Source organism: Antennarius striatus, chromosome 21 (genome assembly GCF_040054535.1).
Source record: "Antennarius striatus isolate MH-2024 chromosome 21, ASM4005453v1, whole genome shotgun sequence".
Taxonomy (NCBI): Eukaryota; Metazoa; Chordata; class Actinopteri; order Lophiiformes; family Antennariidae; genus Antennarius; species Antennarius striatus.
This window is the reverse complement of record NC_090796.1, coordinates 6,371,687-6,386,888: the sequence shown is the minus strand read 5'-3', so window position 1 is coordinate 6,386,888 and position 15,202 is coordinate 6,371,687. Positions and strand designations below refer to the sequence as shown.

At 38.8% G+C, this 15,202-nt stretch overlaps 1 protein-coding gene across 1 annotated transcript in view; it reads left to right on the top strand.

Moving 5' to 3' along the window:
- snx29 (sorting nexin 29) overlaps positions 1–15,202 on the top strand; it is a 111,855-nt gene that overhangs the window by 39,216 nt on the left and 57,437 nt on the right. Inside the window, exon 15 of the mRNA XM_068306011.1 lies at positions 11,850–11,956. Coding sequence (XP_068162112.1) covers positions 11,850–11,956 — 107 coding nt within the window. The remainder of the gene's footprint in view (positions 1–11,849; positions 11,957–15,202) is intronic.

Here is a 15,202-nt window from a genome sequence, read left to right as displayed (position 1 = left end):
TGTCTTGCCAACGCAATCTGACCCTTTTCAAACTCACTCAAATCCTGACAGTCACCCATTTTTAACACATCGACTATGAGGTCAAAATGTTCGCTTCCTGCCTGATATATCTCACGTACTTAACAGGTTTCATAATAAAGGGATGATCACTGTTACTCATTTCACCTGTTGGTGGTTGTCATGTTATGGCTAATTAGTGTATGTCATAACATAATTTCAAAAGATTCCAATAGAAAGTATTTGTGATCAAGTCTTTATAATGCAGGGAAAATCTCCTCCCTCCTCTCCTCCAGATGGGAACATCAATACTTAATGCTCCTTCTGTCACACTGGTACCCGTCTCCCTCTGGGCGTACAAAACCAGAGCACGGAGCACCGTCTCAAACACTCCATATCTCATGGTCCTTATCTAAAACACCGACAAGAAGAAGTACACTTCTCTGAATAGTAAACCCTCCCCAGCTATCCAAGCTTGATCCACATTAAAGCTGCTTCATGCAGCGTAGACACGTGAACACAATATTAGAATATTAATTGCGCAACATTAGAATAATGAGATTCAACTAATGAGAATATCGTTAAGAACATTGGCAATCTCCTGTGCTTCTAGGGTTGTTGGAATAAAAGTTGATTGTGGAATACAAATCAGATGCTGTAATTACTATTCAATTGCTTATTTTATTTTAAGTTCTTTTCTTTTTTGACTAACATCATTGGTACATAGAGTAATGCAATATTAGCAAATGGTTAACTAAACAGCCAACAATCAACTAAAAACATGCAGGATAATAAAAGCACAACACCCTACTAAGAAAAGCAAAGTACTTTGTTAAGTACAGTTTGATGAACGATAAAATTTGATAAAGCAGAATCTTGCAATCAGTATATGAATGTCAACTTTGTTGAACATCAAATGCAGACAGCGATGACCTGCAAATTAGAACAAATATTCTGAACATTTAAGAAGCATTTTGTAGAAAATTTTCGGATTCCCATCATTAGATAGCAAAACTACAAAAAAGACATGATCGATAGAACATTTAACAGCTGAGGACATATCACTCAGCATGAATCAATTGTGACTGCATGAAAGCAGCAAGCCAGAAGTTGACAAATCTCAGCTCAGGCAAGTGTGAGTTAAGTATTTGCCTCTGTATTCTTCATCTTGAGGCTTCTAGATGTCATAGTTTAATTTTACATGGTCAGACCTATTAATATATCTACATCTTTATTGCTAATATCAGCTGTTTAGTAGACAAAATATGCAACAGCCAGATTTTTATAGTGAAACTGTCGATCCCTGGTGCATGTGTGTCGTGAGTTGAATGAGATATTGAAGGCTGGCCTGAGTAGCTGCTTTTCATTGGTGTAGTTATCAGTTAATCAACTTATTATAGCACCATTTCTGTCAACCTCTCTTGGTCTTACAGGTTTAATTTCACGGTGTTTTCTATTAAAACTAAGAGTGTAGTTGAGTCACAGCGGATGCTCTTTAGTGAATGTATGTTTGGCCAATGATCCATGGCAGGCATGATAGCTGACATGCTCATTTGTTACCACGCCATCGTGTTACCTTTTAAGGGCATGACTAGCCATTACAGACTGAAAATGTCAACGATGAATGTTTTCCAGTTGCGGTGTTATTTCTGCTACCGTATTTATAACACATTCTTTGTTATTCAATTTCATATACATTTTACAACTTTATATAGCTAGTGTTTTCACTGTTTGGCATTATGGTTGAAAATCAGTCATCAAAAAAATGACTGATCAAAGTCAAGTTTATTTCCGTCCTATTAATATTATACACTTTATCAGTTTCTATTTTTTCCTGCATGCATATGCTCATGGCATTTTACTCTCCTTAATTAGATTTCATTTATTTTCAGTCTGTCCAATTATTCCATGTTAAATCATTTTGACTTTATTTAGCATTTCACATGCTTCATGTACCTGTAATTGTGGTTGAGAGGTTTTTCTGCATTGATGTGACCTAACATTTAATATAATATAATTTGACCCATGTAACCTTCCTCATTAAAAATCAGTGTGAAATATTGATTGGTGAGTGGGTAGCTCCAAACAAGGACAGCTGCAGCAAAGGAATTGTCTATGTTAGCTGTACAGGGGCCCCTGAAGAGAGGGGCCACTGTTAATGCAGCAACCATACAGCAGTTCGAATTCCGACATGGTAGTCAATTTACAAAGCTGCTATGCTGAGAGGTGAAAGATGTAAAGAAAATCTAAATGTGCAGGAGTTCTGGGACACTGGAAGATGGACATTCATGAGACAAACTGTTTTTATCTCACAGGGAGAAAAAGTCACATTACAACTTGTCATCTGGTGCAGTTTGTTAGTAGACAGAAAGGTACTAATTTTACATGCAAATAAAAGGAATTAACTCTCTGAAAGGTTTTATGTAGTTTCAGCCTTTTATGTACTTTCAGCCTGTCAGAAAGTTGGTGCACTCTCTAATCTGGTAAGTAAACAGATTATGTCAGGATATTACCTCATGTGAGTCGATGCTTTTCTGTATGTAATGATTTCCCAATGCACAATCTGCTTATGGAAGCAGTCCTAATAGGAAATGGACAACTCATGCTTTCATATGAATAGACAATGTAATTGGCATATTGAACTTGGTCAAATACAAATAAATGAAAGCCGGTCTGCTCTGATTTTATAGGAATTTGATCAAATGTCTGATCCTTTTTGGTTGTCCATATGCAGCATTTCTCCGGAAACAGGACAGTGATTTACCGATGCACAGCAAACTAGGGTGACTTGCTACCAGTCAGTGTGCTTACATATAAAATAATTAACAATGATTAAAGAATAGCCTTTAAAGTGGTAAACAATGAGTCTACTATTATTAATGCAGATTCTTGTCTGAATGTAATTCAAGACATTGACTATAGCTGAATTCACATTTCTGAAATTTTAAGATTTTACTTTATTGAGGAATTTTGTTTCATCACAAAGATAATCTCCACAAGCACCACAATGTATGAAAGTATTTATTGACAACTGGTGGAATTTCGAGTATAGTTTTACTTATTTATTATGACATGAAGCTGGGAGTTTTATCCGCCCTGTGAATTTCAGTCATAATGTGCACTACATTGTAGTGAAGCTCCTGTTTCAGGGTGAGTCAACATTTGCTGATATTTGCCGTGTTGCCACGATTACACTCCATTGGATAACAACTTGACGTGAAAGCTTCAGGTTTTTTGCCATTTTGTGAGACAGCCTATGTCCTTAGTTCCTTGGTTGGTTGGTTTGTTGTTTCATCAAGAAAAACCCTTCCGACCTGCTAATCCTGCCAACATGGCATGTTCTGTGAAGGCTTTGCATATATGTGGTTAATGCACATCAGGTTTGATGAAGGATGAAGATCACACTGACATGTTTTCTAATGTAGTTCTGCAGTACTTAAAAAAATGAGTTCATAATTACGTTAAATGAACGTTTAATAATAGGATTCTTATCATTATGTTACTAAAATTACACAAAACTATTCCGTGTGTTGGAATTTGCATTTCTTGTTTGTAATCAATCATTTGTGCTGCTGTTGTGTTGCTATCGTGATGTTATAGAGGCCTCCAGCATGCTGGGTACTGCTGTAGCATAAAGTTTGTTAAGCCTGGGAAAAAAACCCTTCATTGAATGTATGTTTGAAATTAAAGGTGCTGCAATTTTTCGTTCTTAACTAGTTAGACTGATCTGACACATTTTCTTAATTTTAACAATTCATAAAGTGTATGTTGTAGATATTGTATGTTCTGACTGGCTTGCAGTCCTGTCATTGTTAGTTTTTTGAAAGTGTGGGAATGTGTAAGTTAGTAGGTAATAAAATGTCAGCTTTTTCCATAAGCAATTGCTTGCTTTGTTGTCCCTATTTGATGCATGCATAATCAGCAAGCTAACAGTAGAATTTAAAACTAAAATATGTTATATCCAGTTTCCACTAAGTGGGTACTTGCGATGAGCCTTTTTTTTTTGAGAAGTTGATGTCTTTGAGTCTGTCTTTGACTCTTATCCTCCATTTGAAGCTGCAGTTTCAATTTGAATCATGGCGAGTGGAAGTGTTTCAACTTCCCTTTTCATAGAGAAACATTGAAAGCGACCATGTTGCTTTACCCGATAAGGCTTAAAATATAATGACCATATTCCTTTTGCAGGAGCCACTTTTCTACCAAATTTTAATTGAATTTATTGAACTCGTTTTACTCCAACCTTTTTATAATCAAGCGGCGTGGATCATATTACATCCTCCAAATCCTTCTTAGTGGTGGAAATTGAGACCCTGTTTGAGTCATGTCTTTGAATTTCTCTGAGAATTGAGTTTAGTTCCAATGATAATCCACCAAATAACCTCAGCAGCATGCCCCAGTATTCGCTGTCAGTAGTGAGCATTTCCATTTTTAGCTACTCACATTATTTTCATCATATCGTATTTAATAATTTATTGAGTTAGATTTCAAAAATTAAACCTACAAAGAAACAACTTCAACTGCTACTTTTACAAAATAAAAGACTTGAACATATTAGCAGGTGTAATCTCTTAAATTCCATAATTTTTCTTCTTGAAATTCAGCGCCATGCTGTGAGGGTCACGTTCATTTGATACACACAGTGGAATGACTGCATTCATTCCTTGTAATGTATTTTCCATTTGACTAACAAATATCTGTTGTCATAGCTGACATGATTGTCAGTATGTTTGCTTTTGTTTGTTCTTGACAGTCTAAACAAGATATAAATCATTTAGATAGATGATCCCAGTGAATGTGTACAATGTGCTGACACAGACAATATCTCATACATCAATGCTAAGAGATTTTGCACTCATAGATATTAAATGCGTTTTGTGAACCACACTGTAGGCAAATAGGTGAATGTGGTTGACAACAGTATTGTTATGGGACCAGTTCTTATGTTGTGCTTTACTGGTTCTGTGAACATGTGAATCTTTTCATGCATTAGTGTGTGTGTTTGCTGTCGATGCTTGATAAGGCCTTGAATGAAGTCTGATGCTTTCTAGCTGACATTTTTGGAATTGAATTCTCTCTTCTTTTACTTTTTTTTTCTTTCTTATAATTGCTTTTACCACACAAATAATTTGGTTTATCTCTTTCTGCTGTTGAAACCACACACTCTTTAGCAGACAAGGACACCTGTTCACACACATTTTTTCAACCATCCTTCAGTATAGTTTTAAAAATACACTGAAAAGGTTCTGGAGGAGGTGAGAAAACAAATGAAGCTTGAGCAGGTCAGGGATTTAGCTGTTTTGAATGCATGAAGCCAAGATTTTATTTAGCATGCTAAGATAAGGAGCCTTTTGTTGCTCCTTTTTGAGTAATGGATGTGGGACAGCACAGAGGGGAACTCTGTCAGGTCACAGCAGGACGGTTCTGGGCTTGAGCTCACCAGACTCATATTTTTTGTTGACTTTAAGGTTTGGAGGAGTTTCCTCCTGGTGCTTTGGCTTCATCACACAGTCCAGAGACATGCAAGTTTATTGGCCATAGCATTACATATAAGGTTCGTCACCCCTGTAATGAACTGGTGACTTGTCCATGTTGTGTTAGTATTTGTCTGTTACCCAAAATCTGCTGCTGTGACCTTCCAAAGGAAAAGTGTTTACAGATGATGAAGAGATCTCAGCAGGCTGTGCTCGAGGTGGAGACTTAAAATTCAATTACAACCCCCCCCTCCTCCCCCCCACAGAGTTTCTTTCCTCCTGAGTCCTTTTTTTTTGTCTTAGAAGTGCAATTATGCCATTTAAAAAATGGAATATTTGTTTGTTTTTCAAGGCAGTCATGATTGTGTAGTGATGATGCAATTTGGTTAGCAACGAACCATTCATCCGTATTCTGCATATGAGGCAACAGTAGTCTGTATCCGTTTGACGGTGATGTGAACTAAAAGAAGACCATTTGGTCCATCATAGCAAAGGCCTTATTCTAGAGTTAGCTCAAAGTTCTTGCACAACTGAGTCTTCCTTGCAGAAATGTGAGGCTTCAAGATACGAAAAATACCGTTTTTCCACAGGATTAATTTTGTCAAATGAGATTTTGCATGGCAGAGATGAGGAAGTGAACTGTGTGCTCCTGTGTGAGCATTAATGATATTGGCAAGGACAGCTGCATGTTATAATCTAATTTTTGTTCTCAGTCAGATTGTTCACTTTGATTAACTACTTTGCATGCCTCAGCATTTGCCATAAGTATCAATTAGATTAAATTATTCCGCTGAACAAAATCCATATATTGATCTCACACCCCTCTCTAACATGTCACCATTTTAACACATACAGTTTTGCTGTTGTAATCTGCTTACATGGAGCTGTTCTCTGTCCCACAGCGAGTGTTCATGCTTAAAGGTGCGAAGGCTAAACAAAGGCAGAGTACTTCAGATGAAAGCAGATGATAAAATGAAACTTTAATAATCCCTGTGGGGAAACTGGGTCATTGCAAGAAGTGGAGAATAGATGACAAGAACAGAGAAAATGGAGACTTTCAGATAATACTAGTAATTATAACCAGAGAACATACTGTACTGAGGGTGAGGCATGACAAACGATAACATGGGGTATTTTTGTTGGCAGCAGGAGATTAGAAGGGTCAAGCTCATTTGGAAAGAGTTTGGATTGAATATTTAAGACATAATGCATTTGTGTGGGGTACATTTTAGTGCATCTATCTATTAAAAGACAAAACTATAAAAATGAGCTTCTAAAAGGTCCCAGGTTGTTCACGTGGCAGTGATGGACCGACACGTCTAAACAATTACATGTGATCAGTATTACTGTAGATACACAATACAATTGCAAGCTGAATTTCTCATTTTATCTCCAGCATTAAATGATCAAATCTAATGATCTCTGACTTAATAGAAACTTCAAATGAGCTTGAGGTGTATGAAGAGGTGTACCTCTTCCTGGGTACATGAAGCAAACTAATTTTCCTAAACTTTCTTGAGCCCCAATGGATACATAATTTTTTTTTGTGGGACAATTAGCACATGAAGATTTTTCAAGGGGGATGAAAGTTTTTGGCTTTGCCACAGCTTTATTGTGAGTCCCAGCAGTATAATTTTTTGATGCCAATTTAAAGGAACAATAATAACTAAAAGAAGTTGTGCTTCATCCTTTGGTTATTGAAATGTAACCGAAAATAAATAATTTTTCACATTTTGTGCATATTTGAGCTTCTTCTCCATAGCCTATATTATCATATGAACTATAATCTTTCTAATTCTAAGATCTAAGACTTAATTTATGGATGTCAGGGATGTGTATTCAATTAAAGCAGATCATTATGTTGTATTTTTGTCAACAATAAATTGTTGTTGTCTGTGCTTCATTTGCCCTTGAAGAGATGAACAAGTATGTTTTAGTGGAAGTGTGATAAATAAACATCAAAATCATAAAAATCAACCCACCAGCTCCCTTTAAACATCTGCTGCTGACGGTGACTCTTGATGTTTCCTTCCCATTACAAAATGTGTTCTGCATGAGTCATGGCCATCTTTAGACTCTGTTATGTCATCTCCTCCGCAACATCTCATCTTCTTACTACGAAGGCCTGCTAAATAAGATCAGATTGTCCATTAGTATTCATCACTGTTTGCAATCTGATTTCACACTGTCTTGTTATTTAGCTGCTGCTTTGCAGTGGATGAGAAACTGTGTTAAGGGAAGAGGTCAATGGACAACACAGGCGTACATTACTGATATTTTATACTGTTTCCATTTGCAGAAGTTGTTGACAGATTTCTATTCAGAGAGTTGCGACATTATTTGATGTCTTGATGGATGGTTGATGGATGGAGTTTGTGTGTGACTGGAGCCATTCTAGATGCCTCCAAGAGTAGAGCTGCAAAAATAGTAGGCCTACTCTTTAAAATAAAGGTAGAGGTGATCACAAATAGCCAGAGGGTTTAGAAATGGTCTGGACGGTTGTGTGAGTTGTGCCTCAGGCATACTTGTTTACTTTGTAGTGCAAAGGAAAACATTAATGCCTGGTGTTATAGTCCAAATCCTACACATCTGATTTAATGTTGATTCAGCTACAGAACAAATTGTTTGTTCTTTTTTTCTTTCTTTCATTTTTCTGTGTATTCTTTGTAGCAATGAAATCTTTCAAACCCCAGGGTGTTTCTCCTCATTTTACTCTTCTTTCCTCATCAAAATTGCACCAGCATCTTTCATGCCAGCTCAGGCACCCTTGGATAGGTGAAGGCAGGTGTGGAATAGCTCCTGTTTGGATGTGTGATCAGGATCTCTGTGTTCCACCGCTCTCGTCCAGCAGCCTCTTCTGACAGTCATTTTACAGCTTCCTGATCAAAGGCATTAATGATTTCCACAACGTCAGCCTTGTATGTCCCCAAGACAGGAATCCTGCTCTTATTGACCTGAGAAGCTGCGACGAGATGGCGTGATCCTTCTTTTCTTTCACCATGTAAAAAAACATGGACCGATGCACAAAGACCTCTTATAACAAAGAGGGGAACACGAGAAGTGAACTATGAATGATTAGAAAATGAAAGAAGATTGGTTTTGATTAGCACTGTAATTAACTTCATCAGCTGTCTGTCTATTCCCTAGCCTTCCCATAAACAATGTATGGCCTGAAAGCATGATTAACTCAATGTGTGTGTGTGTGTGAGAGAGAGAGGGAGAGATCAAGAGAGCGGAGAGAATGGTGTTGTTCATCTTACAAGACACAAAGCCTGTATTTTTCGTCCGTCCTGAATTTTAATCTTTTGTAATGAAAACCAGCTGAACCCTGAACCTCAATTTGCTTTGACATCTGTCTGCATGCGCTGCACCTTTTGTGTGTGTGTGTGTGTGTGTGTGTGTGTGTGTGTGTGTGTGTGTGTGTGTGTGTGTGTGTGTGTGTGTGTGTGTGTGTGTGTGTGTGTGTGTAAAATATTTTATGCACATTTTCATTGATATGCATGATGGCCCTCACAATGTACATGATTACTGGCAGGAAACTACTGAAACATCAGAGCACACAACGCTGTGACAATGAATGACAATGAATGATTGATAGGATGGAAAAAAGAAATGAAACGAAAGATGAAAGACGGCGAATCAAGGAGGATGAATGGATGAGGAGTGAGGAAGATTTCAAAGGTAAAGCAGATAGGAAGGAGAAGAATGAATGAAGATTGCGTAAGTGAGCAGCAGGAGGGGAGGTACGGGAGTACGAAAAAAGAAACCAAATCAATGCTTCAGAAGAGAAAACTCAGCAAAAATAAAGATGTGCTTTTAAATGAAAAAGAGATTAAAGAAAGTTCAGAGCAAACTGAAAGAATAAAGGATGGAAAGCAGGAGCTGGGAGGGATGATGTGATCTCATCAGAAGATAAGATGTGGAAGACTAGATTCAGAAGAGCCGCAATTTCACAGTGGTGTGGGCGCTCAGGGTTTGTGCTCTAATGCTGTTACATGCAGCGCTCCCCTCGACTGCGCGTTAGCTCTGTTCTGGTAGGAACTCTGCACATGTTTTATTTAGCAAGCTCGCTCTGGCTTGATGGATTTTTGTTGGTTCATCAGCCTGCTGCGTGCTCAGGGTCTTGGATGCAGGGTTGCATCTTCGTCCTGCAAATGGACAAAGTTTTTTAGTCTCCCCCTGCTTTACCAGCGGCAGACACCAATGCCCTAATTGACCGTCCAAACTTCAGGGAGTAGTTTTTCTTTATTTCCCGTCACTTCTAATGTGAAATCCACTCTGGGCTTACAGGAAACCATTGTCTGTGTATGACAGTCACCTGGCTGGTGATCCCTCAGCTCTCTGGTCCTGAGTTGAAGACGAGGTTTTTAAAAATGCAGCGGATGAGTTGATGTTGGCAATCACCATTGACCTGAATGAAGTACTAGATTATTGTCCGTTTGTAAATTATTGAGTGTCTGTGATGTCATGTGCACAGGATCGGCACATCGAAACATTCATTTAAAATGAAAGCGGACTGATGAAGATGATGATTTGTCCTTTTGTGGGAAACATCAGCAACAGCAGACCTCAACATGTTAATGACATCGTTTTCGCATGTTAAGAAAATGTAGCGAGTATGCAAACAAAGCACATTTACCATGCAGGCCTACACTGTGAGCAGTTTTCTTTAACCCCCTAATATCTTTTGAAGTATTAGGAATTACAGTAAAGTGAATTTGAGTTGGGGTTTTTTTTTTAAAAGTTCTCTCAAAAAAGTGTTCTGTAATTTGTAACTTCCCACCTTCACTGTGCAGGATGAAATGCGTGTCAAGACACCTTGAATCATGTGCACCACAGAGACAGATTTGTGACATCACAGCCACACTTGGAAGGCACACCTTATGATAATGAAATTTTTTTGTATAAATTATATAAGACAGAGTTACAGGTAATTGATTTTATTTCTAAAGACCGTGCTTTTGGACCCTAACAATGGACATGGAGTAGCCAGCGTGTATCACACTCGGTCCAGATGTGACCCTTTAATGTGTCAGATGGTAATATTGTATAGCACCATTTTCCTAGTAACTTGTGAATCCTTCAGTCCAGTGTTTGGGAAATCCTCCTCCTCATGCAGACGAAACCGCTGGCCTGTGTGTGTCCATCCCTCAGCGGACCTCGCTGCTAAACAGCCTCATTATCTCACACATAGTCATCATTAGAGAGACATCTCATGAGATGTACACTATCAGGTGAAATCCCAGGATACGCACTCTTGTGGGAAAGGCACGCGCGCGCACACACACACACACACACACACGCACAGCAGCTGCTATGGTTAATTTTGTTGTTGCAGACCAGCTGTCTGTCCAAGAGAGGTAGATTCAGGAACTTCCGTTTACGACCCCCCCTTTTCTCTTAATTCAGTCGTACCTCTGCTCCCTCGTTCCCCCACATATTCGATGTGTCATCGTTAACAGCCTGTCAATGTGACAGGTAACAACTTCAGGGAAAGAATACCCAGAGCTCCGGCAAACTGGTGCCGTCAGAGCAAAAGTCAGCAATTCTGTGTGTCTTGATGCAGTCAAGTACTCGTTTGCCATCTTTATGCTATTGTTTCCATTTCTGTGTCTTCCTGGATTCCCCTTTCACTATAGAGATGTGTCTTGTGGCATTTTGTGACAGTATTTGTACAGTTTCATTGTTTGTGTTTGTGTGTGTGTGTGTGTGTGTGTGCACAATAGCTTTTGAGGCCATTAGGCTGCTGACTGAGCGATACAATACGGCACTTAAGGCGGACTGGAGATAAGCTTTGGGATTGCTTTGCTGCTGGGAACTTTGAAGGAGCCATGATAATGCATTTCGGTCAGCCTCTGTATTAGTGTGTTTTTACAGTGTGTGTGTGTATGTGTGTGTGTGAGTGTGAGAAAACACCACATGATATATAAGGTCTCCTTCGAAGGTTTTAGCTGGAAAGAACTTTGCCATTTATTTTACATGTCTGTAGCTCTGTATGAATAGTGCATAGTAAACCTGCACAGTATGGGGAAAATCTACAGTATATAATACATCTGTTCAATATTCAGGTGATGATGTGGCTCTAGCGCCCCTATTAGCACCACCAAACTGACACCAGTTACTCTGAGGGTAGCTGGGGCTTCTGCATCGAGGGCCCCATCGAAGAGGTCTCATGTTTGCTGGGAAAAAGTGAATAAATAGTCCCTATAAAAATTTTTTCTCATGTTTCTGGCTGTGTTTGCCCAGTATGGGACATGCTTTTATTGCAATAACAGTGGTCCATTCAGCACGGGTCTGTTAATGTGCATACATTATTTCTATTTTAGTGCTAGAAATATATGTTTGTGTAATCGTAGTGCTGCTCTCTTCTTTTTGCTGCAGCCCTGTTGACGTTGCAGTCAAGTGAAGACCAGATCCCTGTCCCACAAAACAAGTTCATGGGCGACGTGGAGGAGCTGGCTGCCAGTTATGAACGCAAACTCATCGAGGTGAGCTCAGCCTCGCTTTATTTCTTACTGAATGTCACAGTTCTCATCAAGAGAGCGTCACAATTGTTTTTTATTTCCCACTGTGTAATCTTTCATCGTAAGTTAAAATTCTGTTAACGCTCTGCATTTTGTAGTTATGAAATACAACATATAAAGGGAAAGTTTGAAATTCTTATTCTTTTTGAGCATATCCCGATTATTTCACATAAAAACATTGTTTTTATCACATGATCACATTATTCTTTTTATCACATAATCACATTCAAGGGTAATTAGATTACATTTTTTAATAGCTTTGGTTCAGGCTGCATCTCTTGTCACTATGAAAATGACCAACAACAATCATGTCAAGCACTATGTTCTGCAAGATCAGTATGCAGGTTTTACCCTTTACATTGGTTTATGAATAAATTAAAGTCTCATACGATGATTAAAAGTTCACTTTAGCAGACGTTTTAGGTTGGGCACACCAGGGCCGACCCAGCTGTCTCCATTGTTTCGTAATGCTAAAGGAAATCTGACTCTTCAGGTTTCTGCTGTTTTCTGCAGGGGATAAACATGATTTTTCTATGTGAATTCTGTTTGTTGTATCATCTGCCAGAGCCAGAAGCTCAAACAGTATTCATTGTGCTTACTCTGGAGGAATACTGCAATTCACAGCATTCCTGTCCAAGTCCCAGCTGCTGCCACACACTGCAAAATGTGGAGCAGGGAATAATGTTGTTTGTCGACAGTCTCTTAATTTATTTGTGTGTGTGTGTGTTTTTAATTTATGTGACAGAACCTTTTGTAGCACATCACTGAGAAATTCCCAAAGCAGACCTTTAGTAAGCACAGTCCAAAAAATGAATTAAATAAAGTTTGGGGGCTTTCTGAAGCTGTGCATGGGGATGAAAAATCCTCCCCTAGCTGCTCTAAATTAAGGAGAAAATTGTATTTCCTGCAGCTGTATTGATTTTAAAGTCTTTACAGCTCTGAGAGCGACTCCCCGAGCAGGCTCTTGTCAAAAATATCAATTGCACTCCATGGTGAAGATCTGTGACTGGGCATCACGTGTAATTTTGCCAGAGGTGTGATGCCTGATGGGAGGTACCTCCTGCTTCCTGTAAGATTGAGGAATGAGGTAGGAAAACAAAGATCTGGGTATTCTAATGGGTAATGTGTCTGTGTTTGGGGGGGGGGGGTCGACATGAATAATTAATCCATATTTTTATATTTTTTTAATAAGAAATAATCCTGCTTGTGTTTGGCCAAACTACGGTTTCATTTATTCATGCACATGTATGCGCGGTACATTTTTAATGGTGTTTACTTATTTATATGTCCATTTGCTCTGCTGTCAGTCTTGATCTGCTTTCACAATGAGGGTAGAGGACTTGTTGGGACATAATGGCACCCCAAGCTGTATGCTGGCCCGAGGTCCCAGCTGGATTTTGATGGTTTTGTTTGAAATAACCATACAGAACACAAGTGCTTCACTTATCCCCGATATTTAATAAGTTGTTGAAAAGAAAAAAAATTGCTGAACACACAAACAAGAAACCTCTGGAACAAGAAAGATCTGCAGTGAGCTGTTGATCCTGGATACCAAATAATGTTTTTCCCTCACTGTTTTAAGGACTTTGAAGTTCCTAGGGAGAGAGTTTTGTTTGTGGGAGATACACATGCATACATAGAAGGCCAGCAGCAATACTGTTGGTCCTGATGTGAGGATTCATTAATTGTGTGATTCAAATATTTCAAGGACTCATACTTTTTTGACTCCTCATCCTCTTCTGTTGGTGTGTCCCACTGGGATGTGGACTGGCCGCAGGCTAATAAAACCCTCAAGACAAATGATCTCCATGAAAATGCCAGAACTACCAATGCCTTTGGGTTGGGGCTAACGGGTTATTACACAGAACAGCACTGCGTAAGCACAGACCATTTCAGTGGTTTAATTAAAGGCCTCAGACATATTAACTTCATCACCCAGTTTTCTGTACAGCATTACAAACTAGTTATAATTATTGATATAATTATTTCATAGACGTACGAGCAAGCAGTTGCTATTTAGCTCATTTAGTAGGCATGCAGCATATTATCGTTCATTTGGAGTTCCTCAAACTAAAAGTAAAAGTCTAGTTTCACCACCCTTTTTGCTCTGTTTCAATCTAACATCTAGAACCTCTTTAGTTGCTATATCCTCAAAAATGTCTAACAACTGGGCTCTATATTTGGCTTTTGACACTGGTAGTGTTAGTGGCTTGAGAAAAAGAGTGTTGACTGTAGACTTTGGAGGATGAAGCGAGAACCAAAAAGACTCTTGAGAACTGAGAGGAACTATGATGATAGATCGGGTTCAGTACTATGAGGAAAAGAATCCCACACTGCAAGTTATCAATTGTGAAATAAAAATATGGATTTGTGCATTTTTCAGAGAAATGCGACTTCCTCTGTGTTTCTGATTTGGTCTTTTTAAGCTTCTTCTTCTTCTTTTATCAGACATGTTTATTTTTTTTAATTAATTCCTTTCTCGAGCAATGAATCCCATATTTAACCAAACTGAATAAAAACACGACTAAATATACAGCAGTTCCTTAAGGAAGAAGTGTTTATTTTTGCTCTTCAGAGATCCCAGAGCCTTCTCTCCTGCTACCCTCTCTCTGACTCTTCCCATGTTCCCTACTCCTTTACTTGTCAGCTGTAACAGGTGAGAAAAAGGGAGGAGGTGTGTTCATGTACTGTATGTGTGCATGTGTTTCCCACATATGCCAATGTTTGTGTGGATGAGTGGGATGTCTCACACGACTTTACATGGATGTCTGATGAAAATGATCTTACAAAGCTATCAGAGTGGGAGAGCACTTAAACATATCCCAGTGGAACAGTGTCTGAAATAGAGGCAATGAAATGATTATGAAGGAAATGAGTGAAAGGCTAGATGTACTCTGAGATAAAGGCAAAGAGGGGAGAAAGTGAAACAACCCGAGGGGATACAGGCATAAGCATTTTCATTTTCAACTTTATTGCGTGGTGTTTTTCATTGTCTGCATGTCATAAAGATAAAGTACAGGATGCAGGTAACGCGTCCACAGAGGTTTCTGAGAACCAACAGAACAACATGAAATTGATCTGTGAGGCTCGATTGATAAGGAAAAGGTGGGCGGTTAATGACGTGTCCGCAGTGAGCTTATTGTTGGTGTCAAAGGTAAGTTAAACTGTTTTGATCAGGAGTGTCATAAACAGTGAGCCAACATTTTGTGC